The sequence below is a fragment of the Peromyscus californicus genome, unplaced genomic scaffold, assembly GCF_007827085.1.
Source record: "Peromyscus californicus insignis strain IS unplaced genomic scaffold, ASM782708v3 Scaffold_3__1_contigs__length_106647218, whole genome shotgun sequence".
In the NCBI taxonomy this organism is placed as follows: domain Eukaryota; kingdom Metazoa; phylum Chordata; class Mammalia; order Rodentia; family Cricetidae; genus Peromyscus; species Peromyscus californicus.
The window spans coordinates 24,250,599-24,276,210 of NW_026294551.1; the positions used below are offsets into that span (position 1 = coordinate 24,250,599).

The following is a 25,612-nucleotide window of genomic DNA, read 5'->3' on the forward strand; positions in this document are numbered from 1 at the left end:
ACCTGGGGCTTGTTGATTCAGCTTGATTGCCTGGCCAGCCAGCCTCTTGGATTCTGCTGTCCCTGCTTCCCCAGGGGTGGGATTACAGGCTTGGGCTTTTTAGGTGGGTCCTAGGGATCCAAATTAGGGTTCTCATGCTTATATAGCAAGCATGTCACTGGCTGAGACATCTCTCTGGTCCAATTTTTACATTTTAAAAGAGATATAGAGCAGAAAAACACTAATATAGAAAGGGACTGTGATCCCACAAATTTAAAAATAGTTACTACCAACTTGAGTGTAGTAATGCGAATGTGTACTCCCAGTACTTGAGAGGCTGAAGCAAGAGATCCATGCATTTGAGACTAACCTTGGGGCTATGGAACAGAAAGACCCTGCCAAAAAGAATAATGCTTACAAATAATCATACACAGTATTTACTCTTTGGTCTTTTACCGAAATAATTTACTGTTCCTTGACTCCAGCATTATGAAGTTTTAGGCCTTGTGTTTATAGCAACTAGTGGGTTTCCACTCTTTAGGCATGATGTCTCATTGGGTGCTGCTGGCTATACCAAAGTAAATTATATGTGTTCTACTTTACCATTTAAGTGTATTGGCAGTATTTTTATATTCATCTAGTGCACTGAAATTATGTCTGCTCCCCCTTCCCAGAGATTCGCATGGTAGCCTAGGATGGCCTGCAACTCACTGTGTAGCCCAGGCTAGTCTCAAACTCATGGCAGTCTTCTTGCCTCAGTCTCCCCAGTACTGGAATTACAGACACGAGCTGCCTTGTCCTGTTGTAGTTGCCTTCTAACATCATCCAGTGAGCTTTGAAAGCCCTGCTGTCCTGGCCCCTCTGCAGAGTGAAGGGAACCTGCCTATAGATATTTCTTCTGTGTGTACTAGGCAATTAGGCAATACTACTTTGCAGCCAGGTCTGAGAACTCCAGCCCGTGACACTCAGATGTCTTTCTGTGGGTTGATAACCAATCCCCATTCTCAGGCAGTTCCTATTCTCATTTTTTCATTAGAAACATGATAGAAATGCAGTGTACAAATTGCTCTTTAACTTCAAAACAACAGTGTGGCTCAGGGACACTTTAATGGAAACGATTTTGAGATGTGGAGGACATATGAAGCCACACACAGAACCCAGAGAAATGGAATTTGAAAGCTAAGAACTGAGAGAAACGTAGTGAAGAAAAAAATGACTCAGTATTTCAATACCCAAATCACTGAGTAGATTTCTTGCTATCTGGGTGAGTGTATCTATTTTCAAAAGTGCCATTAACATAAACAGAGCAGTAAATCTGGGGCACTGTGCCTTTTTTTTTTTCAAAGTTGTTAAGAAGAATTATATCAGGGTGCAGGTGTCACATGCAGTTACTCAGAATCAGAAAGACGGCTGCTGGGGGCCAAAGGCCTCCATCTATCTATCTTTCTGCAACCAACCACGTCCAAGCTGTTTCTTCAACACTTCCTCTTGCTAATGAAGGCACTAGCTGGGGATGGGTCGGGCTTTCCCATCTCAGCACAAGATTGCAAGATCTGAATGTGCCCCAGAATCGGTCTCACTGACCACAGCAGGTACCCAGGGCAGGAAACCCAGCAGGAACAACAGGTAGAAACAGCCCTGTGCGTCAGCCCCCGGATGCTTCTCCCAGATGATTTCCCTTTCCCAGTCGCCCCATTTACCAATGTGTTCTTCTCCCTCTTCTTCCAAAGCAGCGAGCGTGGAGGCAAGAAACATCAAAGCGGAGATGGGAAGTGAAAGAGCGCTCGTTCTGGACAGACTAGCAAGCAATGTGGCAAAACGAAAAAGCTCAATGCCTCAGAAATTCATTGGTAAGGATGCACGGCCCTTTCTTGCTGCTGCTCGCAGATAGCTTGACTGAGATAACATGTAGATGGTTACCGCACACGCCTTTCCTAGTGCAGTCTGCTAAAACAAGGTTTCCATTGTGTTCTTATTCTCTGTGCTCGGTTCATTTTGATGGCTCTGGGATATAGAATTAAAAATATTAGCAGGGGAGCGTTTGGTATTGTTTCTTAAATGGAGTTGGTGTTAAAGATGCTGTTCCTTCCTCTTTGCTCTGAATGACATCTGTTGCATAGATTTATGCAACTTACACCAGTAAAATGTTCAAGATAGCATCTTGGTAAAATTTTGCAATGATATGTTACAAGTTGGTTCTGTTAGCATGCTCTAACTTTTTTTTTATGTTCTAAAACATATTGCCATATTTTCTTGAATTTGATTGAGAGCTCGTTTTTACAGAAAGTAGTTGGAGAAAAACGTGGATTTAAATAACTCAGTTTGACTTGATCTGCTTGTCTTACTGAAGTTAGTTTTTACGTCTTTGGTTGTCACATTGTCAGAAGCCACTGCAGAATGAGATGACTAAGAGACATTGTGTTCATTAAAGTGTTGGGGACTTACAAATGGTGGGACCATTTCATGATTTGCCCAGATGTTTACACACTTGAGACCATAGTATTTAAAATAGACTTGTAGTTGTAAGCAGCTTAGTTTAATGTGTCAGTTTTATTATAAATTTAAAGTTGGTGGTTCTGAACAAAAATAGTTTTATCACGTGAATAAAAACCTTCCTCAGCACCAATAATATTCTAAAATTTGTCAATATCTTTTTGTAAAGCTGCTTGCTGCTTCCAAATTCTGACTTTAGTCTTCTTATGTTCATTCTTTTCAGTAGCTTTGATACATACCAAGTGCCTGTCTGCTTTTAACTCTAAGATTATTCTGATATAGGTAACAGTTTATAAGTGACATTCAATTGAATTATATATTGAAAGAACTCATAGATCTTGAAATTACTGAAATTGGTATTTCTGCTTATTTATTTTACTGTTATTAGCTGGATATGTTTGGAATGCTTTTAGTCACTTCAAGAATGAATTGTAGCACATATCTTTAATCCTAGAACTCACAAGGCAGAGACAGGTGGATCTCTGGGAGTTTGAGACCACCCTGGTCTACATAGTGAGTTCCAGGCTAGCTGGGGCTATAGAGAGAGACTCTGTCTCCAAGAGACAAGGGTGTGGTAATAGATGAATGAGTTGTAATCCAAGGGTATGGTGCATTATTCCTACATCCCCAGAACTTGGGAGGTAGAGGCCAGAGGATCGGGAGTTTGAGGCTATGCTCAGCACATAGTGAGTTTGGGGCCAGTCTGGGCTATATGAGACACCCTATCTTGAAAAAGAAAAATTTGTCAGTCAGTCAATGAACCCACCAATGTATCATGTCAGATTGAGGTTGCTGTGTTTCTGGTTAGGAAAATTTCCCCCTCCTAATCATTTTACCTCTCCTTGTGGAGACATGTCAAGGGGGCCTGTGGTGACTTCTACAGACAGATTAAGCCCAGCAAATCAATCAGGATGCCGAAGCATTCCCTGTGTGTCTTTGGACCTTACTTGTGTGCATAGACTCCGGTGAATACAAAAGAAAGCATGGATCATCAGTCTCTCCACGTGAATCTTAACTGGGGGGCTGTTTTGACTCTAGAAATTGCTGAAGTTGGGGTGGGAGGAGCATGGGATGAGAGGGGCGAGGAAATCCAAGCAATGAGTCTTAGTTTCAGTCAGTCCAGTTTTAGTCAGTGCACTTGGGATTGAAGAGAACTAAAATTTGAGAGAGGGTACCTAGTCCTCACGGTTGGCTTGAACCCATGGCTGAGGCAAAGCCCTCCTTACTGTGGGAGGTTCTTGTTTGTCTGTTTTCATGTTTCCTATGTCCAGATCCACTTGGCTCTGCTGTTGCCTCGGAGAACCACGCGGAGCTTTTGGACTATAGATTTTCAGAGCACCTCCAGACCCTCTGCAGATGTGGACTTTGGGAGGTCTAGATTCTCCCTTCTCTGGCCATCACATCTTCTAGGCACTAGGATGGTGACTTACTTAGCAGAGTCAGCTCTTTCTGTTCGTTAGTAAAGCTTGTCCTTTAACAGTTTCTTATTCATGTATGTACCTGGCTACTCTCCCCCTCTCTCTCTTATCCTCCCCCCTCCCCCCTCCCCCTTACAGACCCCTTTCCCATATTCATTAGTTTGGTTAGTTTAAAGTCCCGTAGAGTTCATCTGGGACTGTCTGTATGACCCTAAGCTTGGAACTAACTGTAGAGCCCAGTGGGCTCACCAGGGGGTATCAGCCGGGCAGAGCTGCTCTGGATTTTAGCTGAACAGTAGCTTCAGGGCCCAGGATAAGTGAGGGCTTTCTTTTTCCCTTTTTCTTTTTCTTTTTGGTATACGGTAACATAGCACAATCAGGAGAACACTTGCTTGTGTTTCTCAGCTGTTTAGATGAATCACAGAATGCTTTCTGGGCCTCTGTTTACTCATTCATGAATGAGAAAGCTGAATAGATGATGAACTGACCAGAAGGCCCCTCCCATCTACGGGAGATGAATTAGAAATGTCAGGCAGACCCAGCATGTGTTTAGCACAACCTGACTGTGTAAACCTCTTCTCAAGGCTCTAAAGATAGAGTATTTGTGCCGTACACCAGTGTCAAGTTTTGAGATGGGTTGTTTGTTTGTTTGTTTGTTTGGAGGACGGCTCCCAGGGGCCTCAATGATGTGAAGTAAATGTTCTAGTAGTGAGTAGCATTCCCAGTCCTTAAAGGTTTGTGCTGGTTGGGTTAAGTTCTTTTTTACATTTTGCTTTTCTTGAGGAAAAAAAATTATTAAAGCTCAGACTCTAAAGAAAATTGTTACATTTTCTCACATCCATACGTTTACTTAGGATAGCCTGTACAGCCTGTTCATTGATCTTGTGTCCATTCCTTCATCATTCAAATAGTAACCTGGTGTGGGGCATCACTTATGCCTGCAACCTTTGGAGGTCAAGGACATCCTCTCAATGTCAAGGACAGCCTACATGAGATCCTGCCTCAGAAAGCAAAGAAATGATGCTTCTCGGCCTTTTGGCTAAGATCAAGTGTAGTATCTGTTCTTATCAGTTTAATGTCTGATACATCCTCTATCCAAGGACAATATATTAAATGGATTTTTGGAACTAGGAGTTGGAATAGGAGCTTGCTCTGCGCATTCCACCCATTAATCTGGTATTGCTGTACCTCCAGGAACGGTGCAGGGAAGAAAATAGAGAACTTTCTTATCAGACACCCAGCACTCTTGTTCTGGGGCACGCTCCTAATCTTCTAGCATCAACTCCTATCCTAAACCTTTCTTAGGAAATTTTGTAAGACCCCCTGGAATCAGACAGATCTCTGTGTGTTCCAGGCCAACCTGTTCTGCACAAAGAATTCTGGGCCAAGTAGAGCTTAATAGTGAGACCCTGTCTCGGAGAGGGAGGCGGGGCTGGACAAGCGTGAGGACCCATTCATCGTTCACCCCGCTTCCCAGAACCCACATAAAAGCTTTTGTAATACCATCAGGAGACAAGCAGGGCTAGTTGACCAGCCTGTGGAGCCAAACGGGAAGCTCTTGGTTCACAGAGAGACTCTGTCTCAAACAATAAGAGGGAAAATGACTAAGGAAGACACCCAAGGTGGACATCAGGCCTTACTTGCATATAGGTACACACACACACACACACACACACACACACACACCAAAAACAGAAAGAAAAGTCATTTAAAAGGGAAACTCCTTGGATCATTTAGCTGAGCCAGCCCTTGTGTTAGACAGCAGTGACGTCAGGGGAAGGAAAACAGGGCACCCCTGTGGCATGGCATCACATGGGATGCAGCATCCTAAGGCCAGGCTAGTGTCCTCTCCTCTCTTCTCTCTCCTCCCTCTCCTCTCCAAGGCACCATTTTCTAAAAAGCTCCTGCCGCCAGGGAAATGGCACTGAGTGGGCTGTGATGAATGAGTCACTCCCTCTAATCCTTGCTAAGAGTGAACACACAGCTCTCACACCAGCCCTTGCTGGCCTAGCCTCTTGAACTGTAAGGGCAAAGGTCAAACAGAACCCTCGGGTTAGCTGACCCCTCCCCTGGCAGGGGCAGCGTGGCTCATCCACATCAAGGTGGTTTCTTTCCAAACGACACGACGGACTTGCTTCTAGCATCCTAACCTAAATCTTGTCCTGCCATAAACAGGTTCGGCCATCCTCTGGGTCCGGCTAGCCTCAGACAGTTGGCCCAAAATAGGAGGAAAAATGTAACTTGTTCCTGAGTTTTATTTTTTCCTGCTTTTCATTTTTCTTGGGAATGGGACTCACCACATCTCCTTTTGAAAAAAAAAAATTGCATGTGTTACTTTTTTAATGAAAGTTCCCCTGTTGAAAAGAACATGAAGAAAAAAAAAGACTTTTTGTGTCACTGGTGGTAAACATGTGAGTGAGGTTTTGACACTTCTGCAAGCACCATCAGCTTTCTCTGTGAGGTGAGGGAAGGAAAAGTCACCTACTTTGGTTAACAGAGCAGCAGGAAGCAGTTTTAACACCCGGTAAAGAGTAGCAGGCGTCTTTCCTGCCAAGGCTTCCCAAAGTCTCGGTGCCCCTGGTTCCATACGCATTATGGTGTTGACACATTTTTAAGGATGTTGGGAGCCTATCAAGAAGCCCTTTGACTCAGGAAGGAGAGAAAACCAAGGCACTGGGAAGACACAGCTAGACAGAGCAGGACCAAACCCTGGTCTGCTTGCTGCTGCAGTCTGGGGTGGCCCTCTTCCCCAGGAAGTCACTAGAGCGGCTCATGGCGCCTGGGCTGAGGGAGCTTCGGGTAGCCAGAAGTCTGGTCCCTGAGAGCTGGTGGCAGGGAAGCCCTGAAGACGGTTGTTGTATGTCCAGAGTATGTCTCCCTGAGCAAAGAGCTGTCTCGGCCTGTCATTCCTGTAATTCCTTGGATGACATCCAAGCAGCACACACATGGGCAGCATGTCGCAGACGGCGAAGACCTCTGCAGCAACACAATGTGGTCTCCAGCTCAGGCTTCCTCCCTGTCGCCTCAGAGTGTTTACTCTCTCCCGTTCCTGCTGCCGTTTGACCATCTCCTGAAGGGAATGTTAGTCATTCCAGTTTCCCTCAGGTTGAGATCAGAAACACCACAAACACTGGGCACCCCACTTTCCTTGCTTATCTGCCTGCCTTCCTGTCCTTCCTTCCTTCCTTCCTTCCTTCCTTCCTTCCTTCCTTCCTTCCTTCCTTCTTTCCTTCCTTCCTTCCTTCCTTCCTTCCTTCCTTCCTTCCTTCCTTCCTTCCTTCCTTCTGTGCTTACAGTAAAGTGAGTAAAAATACTTGTGGGATATAATAGGAGGCAGCAAGAAACACACTTAAAGTCGGATGATGGTGGTGGTACACACCTTTAATCCCAGCACTTAGAAGGCAGAGGCAGATGAATCTCTGTGAGTTCAAGACTAGCCTGGTCTACAAAGCGAGTTCCAGGACATCCAGGACTGTTACACAGAGAAACCCTGTCTCAAAAAAGAAAAAAAAGAAAAAAAAAAAAAGAAAGAAAAGAAACATACTTAAGTAATCTGAGAAACTTCAAGACTCAAAATCCATGTATTTGTGCTGGGCGGTGGTGGCACACACCTTTAATCCCAGCACTCGGGAGGCAGAGACAGGCGAATCTCTGTGAGTTCGAGGCCAGCCTGGTCTACAGAGTGAGATCCAGGACAGGCTCCAAAGCTACACAGAGAAACCCTGTCTTGAATCCATGTATTTCCATTACCCAGCATTGACTGTAATACTGGGTTTGTATTGTTTTTTCTGGAGGTCAAATCATTTTTGCCTTCCTCTTTAGACGATAAAACCCCTTTAAGTTGTTCCCAGTAGAGTGAGATCCAAGGCACTTGCCTCTCCTGCTCTAACAGTGCAGCGCACTCAGCCTCACCTCAGCCTCCGTGAGCTGTGCCTTCTCCACACTTCTTTGGGCTCTTTCCCACTTCTGTACAGCCCTTCCCAGGTTCTGGGTCTGGGTGCCCTCCCTCCCACATCCCTGTCCCTGGTCCTCCCTGTTCCCGTTCCCACTCTGCACTTCAAACCTGTGCAGTACTCTGCCTCTCTGCTGTGGCTGTGACTGTGACTGCCTCCCCCTCCCCCCTCCCCTGCCCCCGATTCCAAGGACACTGGAAGAAGAGCTGCATATGTGCCCATGCTGTATGTCGCACATCTCTGAAGTGTCTCACAGTTTCCTCTCCCACTCTCTTTTCTACGACAAGCTTGGTTCCCCCATGAAGTCAGTGAGGAGGCTGCTGTCTCGTAGTGAAGTGATACAAACACTGCATCTTGTCTGTGGGACTGCAGTGATATCTGTATTTCTCAGGGCCATCGGTAACAACATTAGGCCTTCACTTCATGAGTGCTTGTGTGTGTCGGGTGCTCTGTGAAGCACGCACGGTGCAGACATCACAACTCTGCATTGTAGATGCTTCTCAAATGCATATGCTGATGATTGCAAGAAGAAAGGATAAAATGCCACAGTGGCCACTGAATGCCCTCTGCCATGGCTAGGGTAACTATCCCAGCAGGGTATCTGAAGTCTCTGCCTGTGGGGGGCTGAGGCACCACGGGCAAGAAAGCCTCTAGCGTGTGCTAAGACGTGCCTCTTGGATTGGCCCTGGTTCTCCATTCACCATGGGCAGCCTTAGAAAAGAGAAGCCGCTTGTTTGGGCTCTCAGTTCCTCATCTGTCAGAGATGACAGTCCACCTTAAAAGCTATCAACCTTGAAGGGCTGATAAAGTGTGGCAGTGAGCTAAGTCTCTAACACAACACCCGGTACCGTAGGACCTCAGTAAAAGTCGCTTTATCATTAGGATCTTATACAAGGCGCTGTGGGAAGTGTAAGGACCAGAAATGAATGGATTCTATAGTGGATCTTGACCCTAGACCCTGAGGACGGAGTTCTAAGTCTGCATGCCCAGTCTGTGATTCTAGGCTTCCAAGTTGACAGTCAAAACCAACAACCATGCCCCGCCCCCCATACATCAGTGCGGGTGGGCAGTTGTTCATTGAGAATTACCAAAATACAGGTCGAGCACCTTTAAGAAGGTTTCTAAGGAAGGAGTGGCCCAACCAGGCAGGCTCGGCTTCTGATTTAGGCCACACTGATGCCATCTGTGTTTTTCATCAGAAGAAAACCTCTATTCCGCCTGAATCTGGCATCATGAATCACTCAAAGGTGTGGTTCGAGCTGACTAGATCTGGACCCGAGGCTCTGAGCTGCCTTGGAAGCAGTTATATTCTTGTGGTTTGACTAACCTTTTTTATGAGTGTGTTACTAGAGAAACGTGAGCTATTGGCTTTTCAATTACTGTAGCCTACCCCTTCTGAGTTTCATACACACTGAGTCATCGGGTCTACAGGTGACTGATAATCATCGGCAGCCATCAGGTTACGGTAACTGGGAGATGAGGGGATCTGATCAGGGTGAGCTGTGTGCGCACAAAGATCTGAGGTGCTCTCCTCTCCTCCTTGAACAATGGTCTGTGCTAACCACACAGCTCAGTCACCTGTTTCCATTCTTCCAGTGGCCTCCCTCCCATCCCCCTGGCCGCTTTGCACTCATGCATCCCAGCTGTTTGCTGAGAGGTGCTTCGGGTGGTGTGGAGTGTGAATTCACAAACTTGGGTAAGGAAAACACACTCCTGGGGGAAAGGAGAAACAGAAAGAGGTGGTGATATGCCTACCCAGCCCTGGAAACTTCCCAGAGCCTCTCTGTCACAGGAAAAGAGAAAGAGATTGGACATCTCCTGGTATGTAGGACGTTTGGCAGGACCAGCCACACTGAGAAACCGTGGATGACCTTGAAAAGTCTAAAGAACGAGATTTCATTAGTCCTACTTGTTTCCAGGGGAATGGGTGTGTGTGAACTCAGTGTTGCCGGCTCTTCATGTCACTGCTACAGTCAGCCATCATTCAGGGAGCTGGAAATAACTTTGCCGCCATTGGTTGCTTTGGCAAACGCATCCATTTCTGTTGCTTCCTAGTGAGTGGCCAAGTTAGGGCATTTTTTCTTTTCTTTGTTTTCTTTTTTCTCTCAGATATTAGTTTAGAAAGCAACATGTCTGTAAGGTAATGGGGATGCAAGGTAAACGCATCTGATGGACCGGCTCTCCTGGCTGGCCTTTCTGCCTCCAGCCTGTGTCTGGCACATCTTCCACGTCGCTGTGACATTCACCACGGCCTCTTTTCCTCAGAGGCATTTGGCATTTACTGTGTGGTTGGCCATTCAGAATGTCTATCATTTGACCTACTGTGGGTTTTCAAGGGTGGTCTGTTTGATTGTGATACTCGGCTTGGACCCAGGCCTCACACATGCTAGACACAAGCACCCAACCACTGAGCTCTGTCCCCAGACCTGTGACTTCTGCCAACAAAGATTCACAAAGTTGCCCAGGCTGACCTTGAACTTCCTCTGTAGCCCAAGCAGGTCTTCAACCTGATCCTCTTCCCTCGGCCTCAGGGGTAGCTGAGATCATAGGCCTAGCTCTTTCTTTTTGCGCCCCACCCCACCCCACCCCCACAGATCTTTTTTTTCCCACCATATGGGATGCAACCTGCCTGGAAGTGCACAGGACACTTGTAAACTTTGATCCCCGTGAAGGAGAGCCAGGGCCAATGAGATGGCTCAGCAGATGAGGGTGGTTGGTGTCAAGCTTGGCAACCCGAGTTCAAAACTGAGGTCCCGGGGGCTGGAGAGATGGGCTCAGAGGTTAAGAGCACTGACTGCTCTTCCAGAGGACCTGGGTTCAATTCCCAGCAACCACATGGCAGCTCACAGCTGTCTGTAATTCCACACCCTCATACAGACATACATTAAATAAATAAATCATATATATATGATTTTATATATATATATATATATATAAACTCTGAGGTCCCACGTGGTAGAATGAGAGAACCGACATCTATAAATTGTCCTTTGACATTAACAAGCGTGCCGTGGCACACATATGTACCCCCTATACACAAAGCAACTAAATAATGTTAGGGAGGGAGGGAGGAAGGAGGGAAGGAAGGAAGAGAATACCAGCATGTGCCAGGTGTTGTGTGTGCGTCTGGCGCCGTCCTGAGTGCTTCCCAGTGACCCTGTGAGGAGTTACCATGCTCATTTCACGAAGAGTCACACAACTAGTAGCTGATGGAACCAGAGTTAAACCAGTCCAAACTAGCCCATGTGACTAAAGCCCGTCTCAACCACCGAAGCTACCCCAGGGTGTGGCCATTACAGTGTGAGGCTGTGTGAAATCTGAGAAGCCCCTTACCCAGCATTCTCTTCCTGCCCACGTCCTCTCAGCCTTCATCCCCTCTCCTCCCTCAGACAGAACAATCCAGATCCTGCCAGTTCATCAAGACCCTCCTCAACAGCTAGATTTTTCTAAGAATTCATTTCTTCCCCAGAGTACTTCTGAAATATTTGCATTCCCTTAATGTTGAAATATACAGTTGATACCAAAAGGACTCATTTTGCCTATATGAGATCTTATAATGCCCCCCCCCCCATTTTTAAGGTTTTTTTCATATCCCAACTGCAGTTTCCCCTCCTTCCCGTCCTCCCAGTCTGTCTCCCCCACCTCCCCCCACATCCACTCCTCCGCCGTTTCCCTTCAGAAAAGGGCAGGTCTCCATGTATGCTATCCGGCCACAGCATATCAAGTTGCAGTAAGACTAGGCCCCTCCTCTCCTCTAAAGACTGGATGTGGTAGGAAAAACCGGATAGAAGGAAAGGGCCCCAAACGCAGGCAACAGTGCCTCCCTCACCCCCCCCTTTTTAAACAGAATATGAGGTCCTCCCCCGGTTCAAACCTCAAATGGGGCATTTAGAGTAAAATCACGTGTCTCCATAGCTGAGCAGCACTTCCATGACATCCACACCATCGTTTAGCTCCAGTTTTGTGCCTAAACATCTTGTTTCTGCCCTGCTGGAGTGGAGACCGCTTGAGAATAGACACCGAGTCCCCGGGTCCCTGTGTTTTCTTACGGTGTTGTTTTCTTTTTTCGTTTTTAAAGATTTATTTATTATGTATACAGAAGAGGGTGTCAGATCTCATTACAGATGGTTGTGAGCCACCATGTGGTTGCTGGGAATTGAACTCAGGACCTCTGGAAGAGCAGTCGGTGCTCTTAACCTCTGAGCCATCTCTCCAGCCCGCCATTTTCTTTATTTCTGAACCCTTTTCTGTGAGGCAGTGACAATTTTGGAACTCTGGGATGCCTAGGGAATGTTTCAAAAGAGCACACAAACACAGCACAGCAAACCTCTCCAGGATCCAAAGTCAACACAGTGACTTAGGAGCCACACCCAGCACCGTCCCATCTCCCACACTCTCTCCTCTCTCGTTGGCCTCAGTGCCACGAAACCACCACTGCTGACCGCTCCCTGCCTGCTCCAGGGCCAGAGAGCCTCCTTCTCTTTCCTGACACAGCACTCGGTGTGCTGCTGGTGGCTGACTCTGTTTTCAGAAGTTCTCAGCAGTTTGACATGGGAAATGGAGAGGACAACCACAAGGAAATCTCTTCAGTTAGGTGTGCAATGGGTCCTAAGGATCCAGAGGCATCTAGGATACATCTGTCAAGTGAAAATCAGTTCCAAGTGGAGGCATGGTGGCCGACACTCATCTCCTCATCTCAGCACTTGGGAGGCTGAGGCAGGAAGATCATGAGCTGAAGGCAGACTGGGCGACATAGAGAGACCCTGTCTTAAAACAATAACAAACAAGCCTCCACCCACCCCCCAAAAGCAACACACATTAAGAAATGGGCAGAAGTTGTTTAAAAAAAAAAGAAATCTTTCCTAGGGCCGGGGATGTAGCTCGATCGGTAGAGTGCGTGCCTAGAATGTCCAAAGCCCAGGGTTCCATACGGGTACATGCCTGTAGTCTCAGCATTTGAGGAGTGGAGGCAAGAGGATCAAGGGTTCGAGGTCATCCTCAGCTATATGTTAAGTTCAAGGCTAGCCTGGGATACTTGAAACCCTGTCTGTCTTTAAAAAAGAAAGAAAGGAAGAAAGAGAGAGGGGGGAGGGAGGGAGGGAGGGAAGAAAGGAAGGAAGGAAGAAAATAAATTAGGAGAGAGCCAAGCTGCAAGCTGCTAAAGCTAATCACTGAGACCCCTACTTTTTACAGTACCTAATATTATAGGCTGATTACCACACAGTGAAAGTGTGGAGGCCCCAGGCCCCGGCTCAGTGGCAGCCCACCCACCCCCGCTTGTCCTGATGTCTTTACTTCCTGTGCCCCTCCCCCTTGCTCCAGTGGACACACCTCACAACATGGCCTCACTGGATGACGTCTCTCTGCCCCTCTCTTTTATCCACTGGCTTAATTTGGACAGTTCAAACATGTGGCTGGCGGATAGCACCCCCTGAGATCATCTCCCTGTGGAATGGAGCATCCCCACCATGGCTGGGTGCCAGTGAGCAGCAGCCACAGCTTACCCTTCCTCACTTTGGGAGGACTCTGGAAAAGAACTTTCTGCTTCCTGATACTTCTTCACTAACTTCTCTTCTCATTTGCTCCAGGTGAGAAGCGCCACTGCTTTGACGTCAACTACAATCCCAGCTACATGTATGAGAAGGAGAGTGAGATGATGCAGACCCGAATGATGGACCAAGCCATCAACAACGCCATCAGCTATCTTGGGGCTGAAGCCCTTCGCCCCTTAGTCCAGACTCCACCTGCTCCCACCTCTGAGATGGTCCCAGTTATCAGCAGCATGTATCCTATAGCACTCACCCGGGCTGATATGCCCAACGGGGCCCCACAGGAGCTGGAAAAGAAAAGGATCCTCCTGCCAGAGAAGAACTTGCCTTCTGAGCGAGGTCTGTCCCCCAATAACAGTGCCCACGACTCCACAGACACCGACAGCAACCACGAGGATCGCCAGAATCATGTCTACCAGCAAAGCCACATGGTCCTTCCCCAGGCCCGCAATGGGATGCCACTTCTGAAGGAGGTCCCGCGCTCATTTGAACTCTTGAAGCCCCCTCCCATCTGCCTGAGAGACTCCATCAAAGTGATCAACAAAGAAGGAGAAGTGATGGATGTGTTCCGGTGTGACCACTGCCATGTCCTCTTCCTAGATTATGTGATGTTTACCATCCACATGGGGTGCCATGGTTTCCGTGACCCTTTTGAGTGTAACATGTGTGGATATCGAAGCCATGATCGCTACGAATTCTCCTCTCACATCGCTAGAGGAGAACACAGGGCCATGTTGAAGTGAGCATCAGTCTCCAAGCTCACAATCTAAGGGTCAACATTGTTTCTTAAAACTGATGATAGCCTTACCCAGTAGACTGAACTCACATCCACAGTCCTGCCCAGTTACGTTAGCACTCAGTCCTTTTTACAGGAACAGTCAGGGAAACACTGTCTTCATCCAGAAACTGTTTGCAGAGCCATCATGTTACTTTGTGAAACCTTCCTTTCCCATCAGTTGGATTTGATGGGATTTAAAAGCCAAAGAAGTATCTGGTTCATTATCTTTTGTAGCGATAGCCAGCCATCCGCTGGAGCTTGTTGCCAAGTGGAACAGTCCTCGGTGGGCTGCAGGAGACACTCGCTGGGGTATAGCAGCCATATGTGGAAAAGTCTTTTGATCCTATGCCCAGATCCACACAGTGGAAGAGCTGACCAGCTGCCCTTGCCCTTTGGGCACTAGCACAAGGCAGAAGGGTTAGAACCCAATCTCCTCTCCCTTCCCAGTCTGACAGTAAGAAAGAGACAGCCTACCTACAGTAAGTACCCGCTGCCAGGAATGGAAGAGCCTATCTTCGGAGCTTCAGTTCACTTCCTATCACACAAGCAAAACATAACAGAAGCCTTCTGAGGACCCTTCTGCTTCACCTGCCTGCCACCAGGGGAAACCTGAGGTGATCTGGCCTAAGCCAGCTGTCTGGAAGACAATTTTACTCCAGAGGAACCAATGCTTTTAAATACAGAGTATCACTGACCCCCAGGAGTCGTCCACTGAGGGGAGGTGGTGTTTGTGTCTTTGGTTGAGATTGGCAGAGCAGGCTGGGGACATAGCTTAGTGGTGCAGTGTTTGCCAAGTTCAACCCCCAGCACCAGGGGACAAAAAAAGGAAAGAAAGAAAAAGGGGAGGGGAGATTGGCAGAGCAGAGTGTGTAGGGCACATGGGTTGGCAGTTCTTGTCACCTTTGTGGAGTACTGGTTGGAAACCCAAAGAAGATTTGAAAGTGATTTTACACCCGCCCATACACAGAGGACCCGGAATGTGCCACTTAGCCTCCCCCGCCACAGGAGTGAGATCCAGGGACAGGAACCACAGATGTTCTGATCAGGATGCTCCGAGGTCAGGTTAGGCATGTGTGGCTGTTATTTTTAAAACGGTCCTCCTGCTGCCTAGATGGGCCTCGAGCTCACTACTTAGCTGAGGGTGGCCAGAACTCTGATCCTCCTGCCTCAGCCTACTGAGTGCTGGGGTTCGAGATGCTCACCATCAGGGTTCTGGGTTTTTGCTCTCTGAAATTGGAGCGGCCACAGTCCACTAAGGGTCTTGAAAGTCTGTCTCATTCTGTAGATGGACCAATCAGCTTTGTCATCACACACACAGGCACCAAGACATCAAGAAGACCTGGAATAGAGGTCACAAAATGCATGGGCCAAGCTCCTATCTGCTACTAATTAGTGTGTGCTTTTGTACAAATCATTTAGCTCTAAAAGCTGAATTTCCTCAACCATAAAGTAAGAGTTGGGTTTAGACCTTCTTGATGGTCCCTCCTGGCTCTGATACATGATTATTCAGTAACCACAGGTTATTTTTAAACCTCCTGATGTGTGGGCCTTAGGCAGAAAGGTCCACGCAAGAAAATGTGTTTCATGTCTCTTCGGTGTGAAAACGTAAGTGCGTTAAGTTTTTCCTTCAGCCATTGAGTCACGAACCTGAGGAGACCCTGAGGAGGAACAAGGAACAGGAAGGTGATTTGGTCTTGCCAAAGTGTGCACACGAATTGGCATCTGCAGCTGCTTGCCAGGCCCTTTTCTTTGTTTCCGTTTTAAGAACCGTGTGAGGGAAAATAAGTTCTGCTTACAGGGACAGCTCATGGCGCCTATTTACAAATTAAGAGCTAGCTTTATGAACATTTCTGCCGGAGCCAAGAATCCCGAGTTCCTGGTTGATTAGCATTTTCCTTCTAAAGGGCTTATGGAGTCGGCTCTCACTCAACTCATTTATGCAATGCCAGTAATTAAAACGTTCCACCTCAGACACACAAATGACTTAGCCTGCTTTGGCATGGTGTCTGTCTCAGGGAAAGCGGGTGGGGCGGGGCATGGAATTCCATGGCAACAGTTCTGTGTGTCTGAGGCTTCAGCTACCGGACTGGGTGTCTTTAGCACACCACTGTTTATCAGAGGAGTTGAATCTGAGCTGTGCCACATTATTTATGACCATTGTGAAAGAGGACCTGCCTATTCTGTGCCTGAGATAGTTCACATCCTGTGGACTCGGGGAGGGAAGACATGATGGTAGGAAGAGAGTGAGTTGGAAAGCAGGGACTAGAAGGGACAGATGCAGAGGTGGGCATTTCCTCCAGAGTGCTGTTGAAGTCTGCTGCACACGCGCACGCACACACACACACACACACACACACACACACACGCACGCACGCACGCACGCACGCACGCACGCACGTGTGCTTTGTCATCTCAAGATGGTGAACTACCATTCTTCGAGCCCAGAAACCTCCACAGATGGGACTCTATCCTGTGACCGTGGACTTGCTGAGTGACTTCCATCCCCTGAGGCTACTTTCTGAATGACATGCACACTCCCAGAGCCTTGACCTTCAAAGAATCATTCTGAGCCCCAGCAGAGGCCCTCAACTCCAGGCTCCTGCTATGGCTTGAAGCTCTCGAGTGTAGCAGTTGAGCCTGGTGAGGTGCGGTGGTTAGCACCGACAGTGCATGTGTTCCTTGGGCTACCTGTGGGCCCCCCTTGATGTGGAGGTGGGGGCTGAAGTGAGAAGGGGTAGGGATTTGCATCCTCCATGGGGCTGTGAAGTCCTGAGGAGGGTTCAGCTTTCTCACACAGGGGCCCCCGCCATGAGCCCTGTGGGCCTTTCCTTCCTTTCCCACCAGCCCTCTCAGAAGCAAGCTCCAACCACACACCCAAGGGGGCTGCAAACTGGGGGCCAACCAAACCCACAAGAAGTTCCATTGCAGCCAAGGTGACAGAGTTGGGGTGAGGGTGGAAAGAAGAGCAGAACTAGCTCTCCAAATGCTCCTCGCCATGATTTGAAGTGCTGCACAGAACGCAATAGAAGAATCCTTCCATTCAGCATTCCAGCATTACCACCAGGAGACGGAAAAGCCCACCCATCTTCATACGCCTTAAATCATTGCCCCCAAAGAAACAGCGCCGGGCACTGACAAGCCGCCTAGCCTCGTCTCTCCTGCTCATTCTCAGCCCTTCCTGACTTTGCTTCTGGATTCATCCACGACAAAATGTCTCCCTTTTCTGTGCTCACCACTTTGGGTGGACCATCCACATTCTCAGCACCCCCTGAAGAAAATGGCCCCATGTGTCTTCTGCAAAGGGGAACGTTTAAAGCACAAAAATCTCACTTACCTGAATAATTATGTGACTGACAGATGTCACATTGGCGTAGAAGTTTTCTAAGTAGATACACATCTTTGTTCTCCTCAGTTCCCTTGTCCCCCTTACTAAGTGGGAAGGTTAGTGTGCGGTAAGGGGACAAACCTTACTCCCGGGCTAAGGGGTAGCTCAGTGCAAGAATGCTTCTTTGCCTAGTGCATGAGAGAGGCCCTGGTTTCCAAGCCCAGCTGGAAGAGAGATAGAGAGGTAGGTAGGTAGGTAGGCAGGCAGGCAGATACAAACAGAGAAATCAAACTTTTGAAACATACCCCAAGGCAGGCAAGAAGACCATAAGGATAAAGTTGGTCCATGGTCCTCACTGTAAGGTGCACCCCACTGAAAGATATGCTGGTCTCTAGTAAGGCTTGGGAAACTGAGACAGTTCAAATTTTTTAAAGAGCTTGGGCATCTTGAGGATGCAGGAACCTTGAACTGAGACTTCTGCACTCAGGAAGGAAAAAGAAAGAGCAGTGAAAATTATTTTTTAACCTGAAAATCAGCAACAAGAGCCTCAACAGAAGATGAACAATATATACTGTCACGTCTCAAAGGATAAAGACGCTATTTTATACAGAGGGCTGTCCAGGAAACCTCAGCAGACAGCGTTCTGGGCAACATGATTGGGGATTCTACATTCTTTCTCTGAAACCAAAGGCTGAATCCAGGCTACCCTAGGACTGTTTCCTAAGAAGGCAGGACTGACCCGCCATGGGAATGATCAGTGAACCACTGGTTCTCAAGACAATGGACTTGGAAGGGCCCAGAAAACAGGTATGGGCTTTGACCTAAGGTGAGCTCAGAATGTAAGGCTGCATCTGTCTTACCCCAGCTGTAACCTCCGTGACCCACCAAGCCATCATTAGGCTAAACAGGCTTTTGCACTTTGAAGAAGGTGGATGTGCTGTTCCCTCTAAACATTCCAACTGTGGACTGTCTTATCCATTGCTGTCATATGAACTATTATCTGAAATTGGAACATTAATGTTTTGATTAAGAATGTAAAGTCATAGTGATATCTACCTTCCAGGGTGTTGTGAGGTTTGCTGTGGTCTTGTCTATAGAGTAAAGTAGATTTGGGGGAAGGGTATTATGCTGTCTAGTTATAAATTTTCTGCTGTAAATCCTGTGTCTGGTTAGAAGGGCAGGGGAAAAAAAAAAGAGTCCAAGATCACACTGAGGCCAGTGCCGCTGTGGAGGGAGGCCACTAATGTCTAACAGTTTCTTTATCATTGTGTTGCATAAAGCCAGCGAATGTGCTGGACCTTGGAGCCAATGTGAGTGAGCCACAGAGAACCAGAACAGTAGCTTAGCTTTGTCCCCTCCCTGTCTGTGAGACCACAGCCATTAGCCCTCATAGTCTTCAGAGCTTTCCCAGATGGTCCTCACCTCCATCCTTCCAGTGAGCCCAGAGAGTAACCCCGCTGGACTTCCCACCTTGTCTCAAACACAGCTTTGTTTCTTTGCCTCCCCCCAAAGACACACACATTTTAACATGTTAGGGAAATGGAGCAGCCTTTTAAAATGACTGGTGTGGCTGCCCGTGACTCATCAATATGAGGACCTTTTCCAAGCTGGCAGGCAAAGTTCTTCCTGGTGGGCCTGCCTCTGTGGATTCACGGAAACCAAATTACTGTGGGTTGCAAAGAATTAGCAGGTCATTTTAAAAGCAGACATGCCTTCACCCAGACTGTGGTTTTGTATGCTCAGGTTCTCAGTCTGTGAGCACAGGGGAAGGATCATTTTGGCTACTGGAAAAAACCATAGCTTATTTTTAATTTCTGGTTGTCAAAGCCACCACACGTGTGGTCTGTGGATGACCCTTGTCTGCAGAGTGATGAGAAAGGAACAAAAGGTGGGTTGGGGCTCAGGGAACCCTCACCTAGAGGTTACCACAAGGCCTGTGCCACTGGCCTTCTCCTCTTGCCTGTGTTTCTCAGAAACACCCCCGACCAGTGGTATCTCTCTGCCCTCCTCTGGAGTTTTCCCTGAATCCCACCCTTGGGAGACGGTACCACCCCATAAAGTTTGTCCAAAGTTCACTTTGAGTGAAGCCATACTATCCTCGCCAGAACATAAGGAACGCATCTCCTGTACAAAACAGCTTGCTGATGTTGTCAAGTTTTCTTTACTGTGTTTGATTTTTTTTTTTTTTTTTTTTTTTTTGGTTTTTCGAGACAGGGTTTCTCTGTGTAGCTTTGCGCCTTTCCTGGTACTCGCTTTGGAGACCAGGCTGGCCTCGAACTCACAGAGATCCGCCTGGCTCTGCCTCCCGAGTGCTGGGATTAAAGGCGTGCGCCACCACCGCCCGGCCTTACTGTGTTTGATTTTTACACTGATAATAAATAAATAAAATCCTGGTGTGTTTAAAATTAGTCCCGTTGTACGCTCATCATTTGTCACGGTTGCTGTCAAAAAAAACGGAGGGAGTTCAATCCGCCTTGGGGAATATTTTCATAATTTTGTCTTGGCTTTTTCTTAAAGCCAAAATATCAAAATCAGTGGACTTACCACAGAAGTCAGGAAATTCGCTCCCCAGACGCACTGCTGAGCCTGCCTATGGTGCCCCACTGGTCCCTGCGGCCATAGCAGAGTTCTGGATGCTCACATCCTAAAGCTCACTAGGGATTCCGGCAGACAGGGATCTGGACACAGCAGGATCAGTAAGCACCCTCAGAAGAGTCTCCTTACTCCACATCACTTCACCACCCTCCCCTCCAACTCAGGGTCTTGAGAGATAGGCAGATAAGGAAGTCTTGGCTTTTTTCAACTGTGGATCTCTGAAACAGTGAGAAGCCTGAGTTCTAGTTCATTAAACTCGGGCAAGTTACAGGCAGTCTGTAGACACTTGGGGACTCAAACCTAAGGTGAAGTGGGGCGTGGGGGACTCCCAACAGAGTGACACAGCCTGGTCTTGTTTGCCTGGTATTTACTCCAAGACACCTGGAGGAGTATGAGAAGTCTGGCCTTCTGTAAGCTTCATGTGAGCTCACTCAAAGGCATATTGAACCCAGGCCCATGGATCACATATGGCCAGGGATAACCGTGAATGCAGCCCAACACACAAATCATAAACTTCAACATCGAGATTCTGTTTAATTCGCTTGCACAGTTCTTGGATGTGAACTTTGTAGATGACAGCGTCATGTCACAAGGTCAAAAGGCTGGATACACATGTCTCCCTTGCCCTGTCTTGAGGCTTCAGCAGTTTGGATTTAACAAGCTCAGTCCTTGAGCAAGTTGGTGGTGGGGTACCCCCCCCAACTCTATTGCACCAATATTTTCCTCCCTTTTGCTTTGAGGACTTCTAGCAAATCCTCCCAGGGCAGGAGATGGGAATGGCAGGCCAGCCTGCCCTTGTATTTTAGCATGAATCACTCAGAAGCAGCCTTTCCTTAGTTAACCAGCAGGCATGTATATGGCCTTTTCCAAACCCACTCCCTCCCAAGGAGAAGGAGCTGGGGGAAGAAGAGGAGACAGGGAGACCTTGAACCCTTTTCAAGGAGGGGGGGGGGCATTTCCCTCCAGCCTGACACTTTACGTTCCTAGCTCTAGTGACCAGTGTCACTTTAGAGGGGTTGGTGGCCTCCAGCAAGAGATGCCACCTCACACCTGCGGCCTCCCCCAACCCCATGACTCCACACCCCAGGCCACCTGCAAGGCTGGAGGACCCAAAACTCCACCTGCAGGCAACTGCCACCTGAGGGTAGGGAGGCAAAGGACCGAGTTCCCTTCCCTCCTACCCATCCTTAAAATCCCGGGGCATTAGACACCAGAGCGGCAGACTACCAGGGATGGCCTGAGGAAGATGGTGTAGTGGACATCCCACCCAGGCCATAAATTCTGCCCCTGGAGCATTCCCAGACAGACAGTTGTTTGCATAAAAGCCAAAAGCCACTGCACCTGGCCGGGGAGGCCCTCTAGGGAGGTACTCCTTGGCTTGGGGGAAAGGAGGAAGGAAGGTGTCATGGAAAGTCCCTGAAGGACACGGGTGTTGAGTTTGCTGCGGTTTTGATTTTAACTCTGTCTTGACCTGTGAAGTATGCAGCTGCCTCCCTGCCCCCAAATAACAGAGCGCCCCCCCCATGTATATAATAAGCACATACACAAGGAAAAAGATCTGAGTGGAAAGAACGGAGGTTAGAGTGCTTGCAAGTGATGTAACCTGCCACCACCACCCCCTACTCAGGAGTGAGGGCGCAGGAAGCCCCAGAATTTTTTTTTCCCATCAACCCCCCTCCCCTCTGCCCCCTGGCCCAGAAGAGCAGCCTAGTCAAATAAACCACAGCCCTGGGGGAGGCTGATGGATGGGAACCAGGGGGGCAGGTGCTAACCCCCCCCCACACACACACGTTTGTCCCACCACCAACTCAAGCTCCATCCCACCCCCACTGGAATTACATTCTCAGCCTTTCTTGCAGAGCTGCTGAGTGCGTTGGGGGACAACTTGGTGCGGGTACTCATATTCTGGTCTCAGTCTCAGCCTCGGGACTCTCTGGGTGACCTCCAGGGCCTTACATTCTGGATCTTAGTTTTCCTTGGAGTCATAAATCTTTCAGATTTCTCTAAGCTCAACTTCAACCCCAAAGCTCTAGTAGACACCAGGCCTATCCTTTAACAGCAGAAGCAAACCCAGGAATAGGGAATCCTGTTCCCTTCTCTTTACCTTAGGACTCCTAGCAGGTGGGTGCAGGAGGTGAAGAGTGTGGCCTGGGATTTTCCCAAGATGTCACTGTCTCAACTGTTTGTGAGACTCTGGGCCAAAGAGGTGAGGGACTGAGAGGTACCAGGCTCCTGCCTCTTCACCTGTAGAACGGTGGGAGGCTCTGGATGTGGGTGCTGGAGTGCTCTACACTCCTCCTCAGGGTGGACACTGATTCCCGAGTCGGGGAACCTGGGAGAGACAATGCAGTGGTGGAGGAGAAGGGGTGAGGCGCGAGGTGGGAGCCAAGGGCGTGAGGGAAGGGCCAGCTGCGTTTCTGAGAAACAGCCTGGCGTCCCAGCAGCCAGCAGCTTAACCCCAGGCCTGCGGCTTCACAGCTCTCCCCTCCTGCCGCCCACGCCGCCCGGCGCCTCTCGGGGGTCCTGTAGCCCCGACGGGGCGGCGGCCGCTGCGGACACGCAACAGATCTGGGGACAGTGGAGTGGAGCCTAGGGGGCGGCGGGGAGCGCAGGAACGCGTGGGTCGCGTGACACCCCAGGGGTCCCGCCTGCCCGCAGGTACCGCCCTTGCCGCCCCCGCCCAGGTCCTCCTCTCCCAGCCCCAGGGGAGTGGGATCCAGAAGTGAAACCACCCGGGTCACAGCCCAGCGCCGCCGCTGCGCCGCGCCCCGCCCTTCCGGGCACTGCCGCGAGGTAGGAGCACCCTGCGCCCCCGAACGCAGCTAGGAAACGGGGGAGGGGCAGGGGAAGTGCGCACGAGCCAACTGGGGAACATCGGGAGACGTCGGCCACAGTTCTCGGAATGGCCGCTGGGTGGCACTGCAGCAGCGCGGCTGGAATCGCTTGGGAGCTCGCAGGGACCTAGCGGGCGTCAACACCAGGTCGCGGCTGAGCGCATCCGCTGGCCTGGGGCTGCCCGGGGACGGATTCGAGACTGTGACGTCATGCCAGACCCTAAAGAGGGTCCGGGGACCGACGAGGCGTATTTGGGTCCTCGCTCTGCAGTGTTCAAAGAGCGTCAGGCTGTCGGATCATCGTCGTGAGGGCTGAACTGGCGGCAGGAGTGTAGCCGTGGGCACCGGATCACCTTGCACACACCTGTGTGGGTGGGACCCCGCGTGCATGCTCTCTCCAGCCTCAACCTGGTCTCACCAGTCTGGGGCCTCTTCTTCCTCACTAAACGCACTCCAGACCCCTTCACCTCCCCCTGCCCGGTAAAAAAAATCCCCACCAAGTTCATCCCTAAGATGTGTGGGCTTGGGTGGCTCCACAGCTTGGGAGGAGGAAAGCCAAAACTGTGAATACAGTCTGATGGAAGTTAGAGCCAGGTAGGCCAGAGCTGGCAAGGACTGAATATGCTGGAATCCTATGGGGAAAAGTGAGCAGGTACCCAGAAGGAACGAGGGGGTTCTACTGTGTGCTGGAGGATATGGCGCACGCCCTAGAAACTGGCAGTTTCAAGGATACGTAAGCCTTCCTTATCACATGTGCATGGTGTGCATGCAACACTCCCACTTCCACACAGCTTCCCTCAACTCCAATCACAAGGCCTATTTCCACCACTGATACTCTAGTGGGGTGTACATATGGTGACCCTAAAGGGGAAGATTGGAGGGAAGTAGGAAGACTACAAGGTAGAGGCCAGCCTGGACTAGTAAGACTGATATTCTCTCTCTCACGTGTGTATGTGTGTGTGTCCACCTCTCATAAATACCATATGTATAATATATATATCATATATATGAGAGGTTGGTTTAATTATATTCATTTATTATAATTTATTGTATTTGTTTATTAGTGTGCATGTGTGTGGGCTATGTGCTCATGCAATGAGGTGTGTGTGGTGTGTTTGTGTGTGTGTGTGTGTGTGTGTGTCCACCTCTCATAAATACCATATATATAATATATATCATATATATGAGAGGTTGGTTTAATTATATTCATTTATTATAATTTATTGTATTTGTTTATTAGTGTGCATGTGTGTGGGCTATGTGCTCATGCAATGAGGTGTGTGTGGTGTGTTTGTGTGTGTGTGTGTGTGTGTGTGAAGGCCAGAGGACAATTTGCCACAGTTGGTTCTATCCTTCCACCACGTGGGTCCTGGTGTTTGATTGGCCGGGATGTCAGGCTTGGCAACAAGTACCTTTACCCACTGGGCCCCTTTAAAGCCCTCAAAAGAATTTTTTACCTTTATTTATTTGGAAGGTCACATGCCATGGTGCACCTGCAGCAGGGGGAGTCAGAGGACAACTTGCAGGAGCAGGCTCCCTCCTCCCACCAGGAGGTAGCTGCCATCCTTTCTGGCCCCGTGGCCCTCCAATTCCTCCTCCAGGACCGGAAAGGATGGTGTCCATCGCCTGCTGCCTGGGCTGGTTGTTTCTCACTTTCTCCGTGACCCCGAGTGGGTCACGCGTTCTGAGACTCAGTTTTCTACATGTAAAATGGAAGGCATATAGGTCTCAGAGATTCCGATTGGCTGGTTGACATAGAAGGGCCGTAATCCCCTGTCTAGTACCTCAGGTGCTGAGGAGATGCTGAGTTTTCTGTGGGGGCAGCCTAACTCTTCAGACATGCTTAAAAGGTGACTCATCTTGGCCCCTTTCCTGGGGCCTTGGCACGAATATCTCAGGAGTGGCACTGGGCATCCATGGGCAGTACACTCCCAGTTCCAAGCTTGAGGAGCAGCCAGTAGAAGAGCGAGTTCTGGGGGCCGTGGCAGGTGTCCAGCTGTGCAGGGCACTGATCCTTGCCTCAAGCCCTGCGGAGCAGCGGTGATATCTGCAGCCCTTGTATCTCGGCCACAGAGAGCTCCGCAGGGGAGGTCCCAGCAGGCGACAGGCTGGAGTGTGGAAGGGGTCTCTTGTCTCTCTTTGTCAGGCCTGGCTCCGAGCTCCCTGGTCTGGCATCAGACAAGCGCGGGTTGTCTTTGTCCCAGTCGGCCACCGATGCTGCTGAACTTGGCACAAGTTCCCCTGAAGTGGCCGGACCTTTGAGGTCACCTCAGGCCAACCTGACTGCAGAGACAGGGCCTCCAGAGAGTCTCTTTAGAAAGGCCTGGTCTGCAGTTTAGGACTTCTACCCGAAATCCAGCTAAGGGGGAGCAGAATGTGCCTAGCCCTGGCCCCCAGAGCCAGCGAGACATCCTCGCTGCCCTATAGTCTGCCCTCCCAGTTCATGGGAGAGCTAGGATTTGAATAGGGACAGTGATGTGGCTGGCAAAGCAGCTGTTCCCTTGCCTCGTGCTCAGTCTCAGGTTTAGAAAGGTTCTCTAAGCCAGGCGGTGGTGGCGCACGCCTTTAATCCCAGCACTCGGGAGGCAGAGCCAGGCGGATCTCTGTGAGTTCGAGGCCAGCCTGGTCTCCAAAGCGAGTTCCAGGAAAGGCGCAAAGCTACACAGAGAAACCCTGTCTCGAAAAACC

At 49.1% G+C, this 25,612-nt stretch overlaps 1 protein-coding gene and 1 non-coding gene across 2 annotated transcripts in view; both read left to right on the plus strand.

Moving 5' to 3' along the window:
• Ikzf3 (IKAROS family zinc finger 3) overlaps positions 1-19,668 on the plus strand; it is a 99,222-nt gene extending 79,554 nt beyond the window's left edge. Inside the window, exons 7-8 of the mRNA XM_052758512.1 lie at positions 1,710-1,829; positions 13,432-19,668. Of these exons, the coding sequence (XP_052614472.1) occupies positions 1,710-1,829; positions 13,432-14,135 (824 nt within the window). The 3' untranslated portion in view covers positions 14,136-19,668. The remainder of the gene's footprint in view (positions 1-1,709; positions 1,830-13,431) is intronic.
• Positions 4,910-5,100, plus strand: LOC128123599 (U2 spliceosomal RNA). Its single transcript, XR_008222769.1, has one exon. It is a non-coding gene; the product is annotated as a U2 spliceosomal RNA (small nuclear RNA).
• Positions 19,669-25,612: the final 5,944 nt, after the last annotated feature.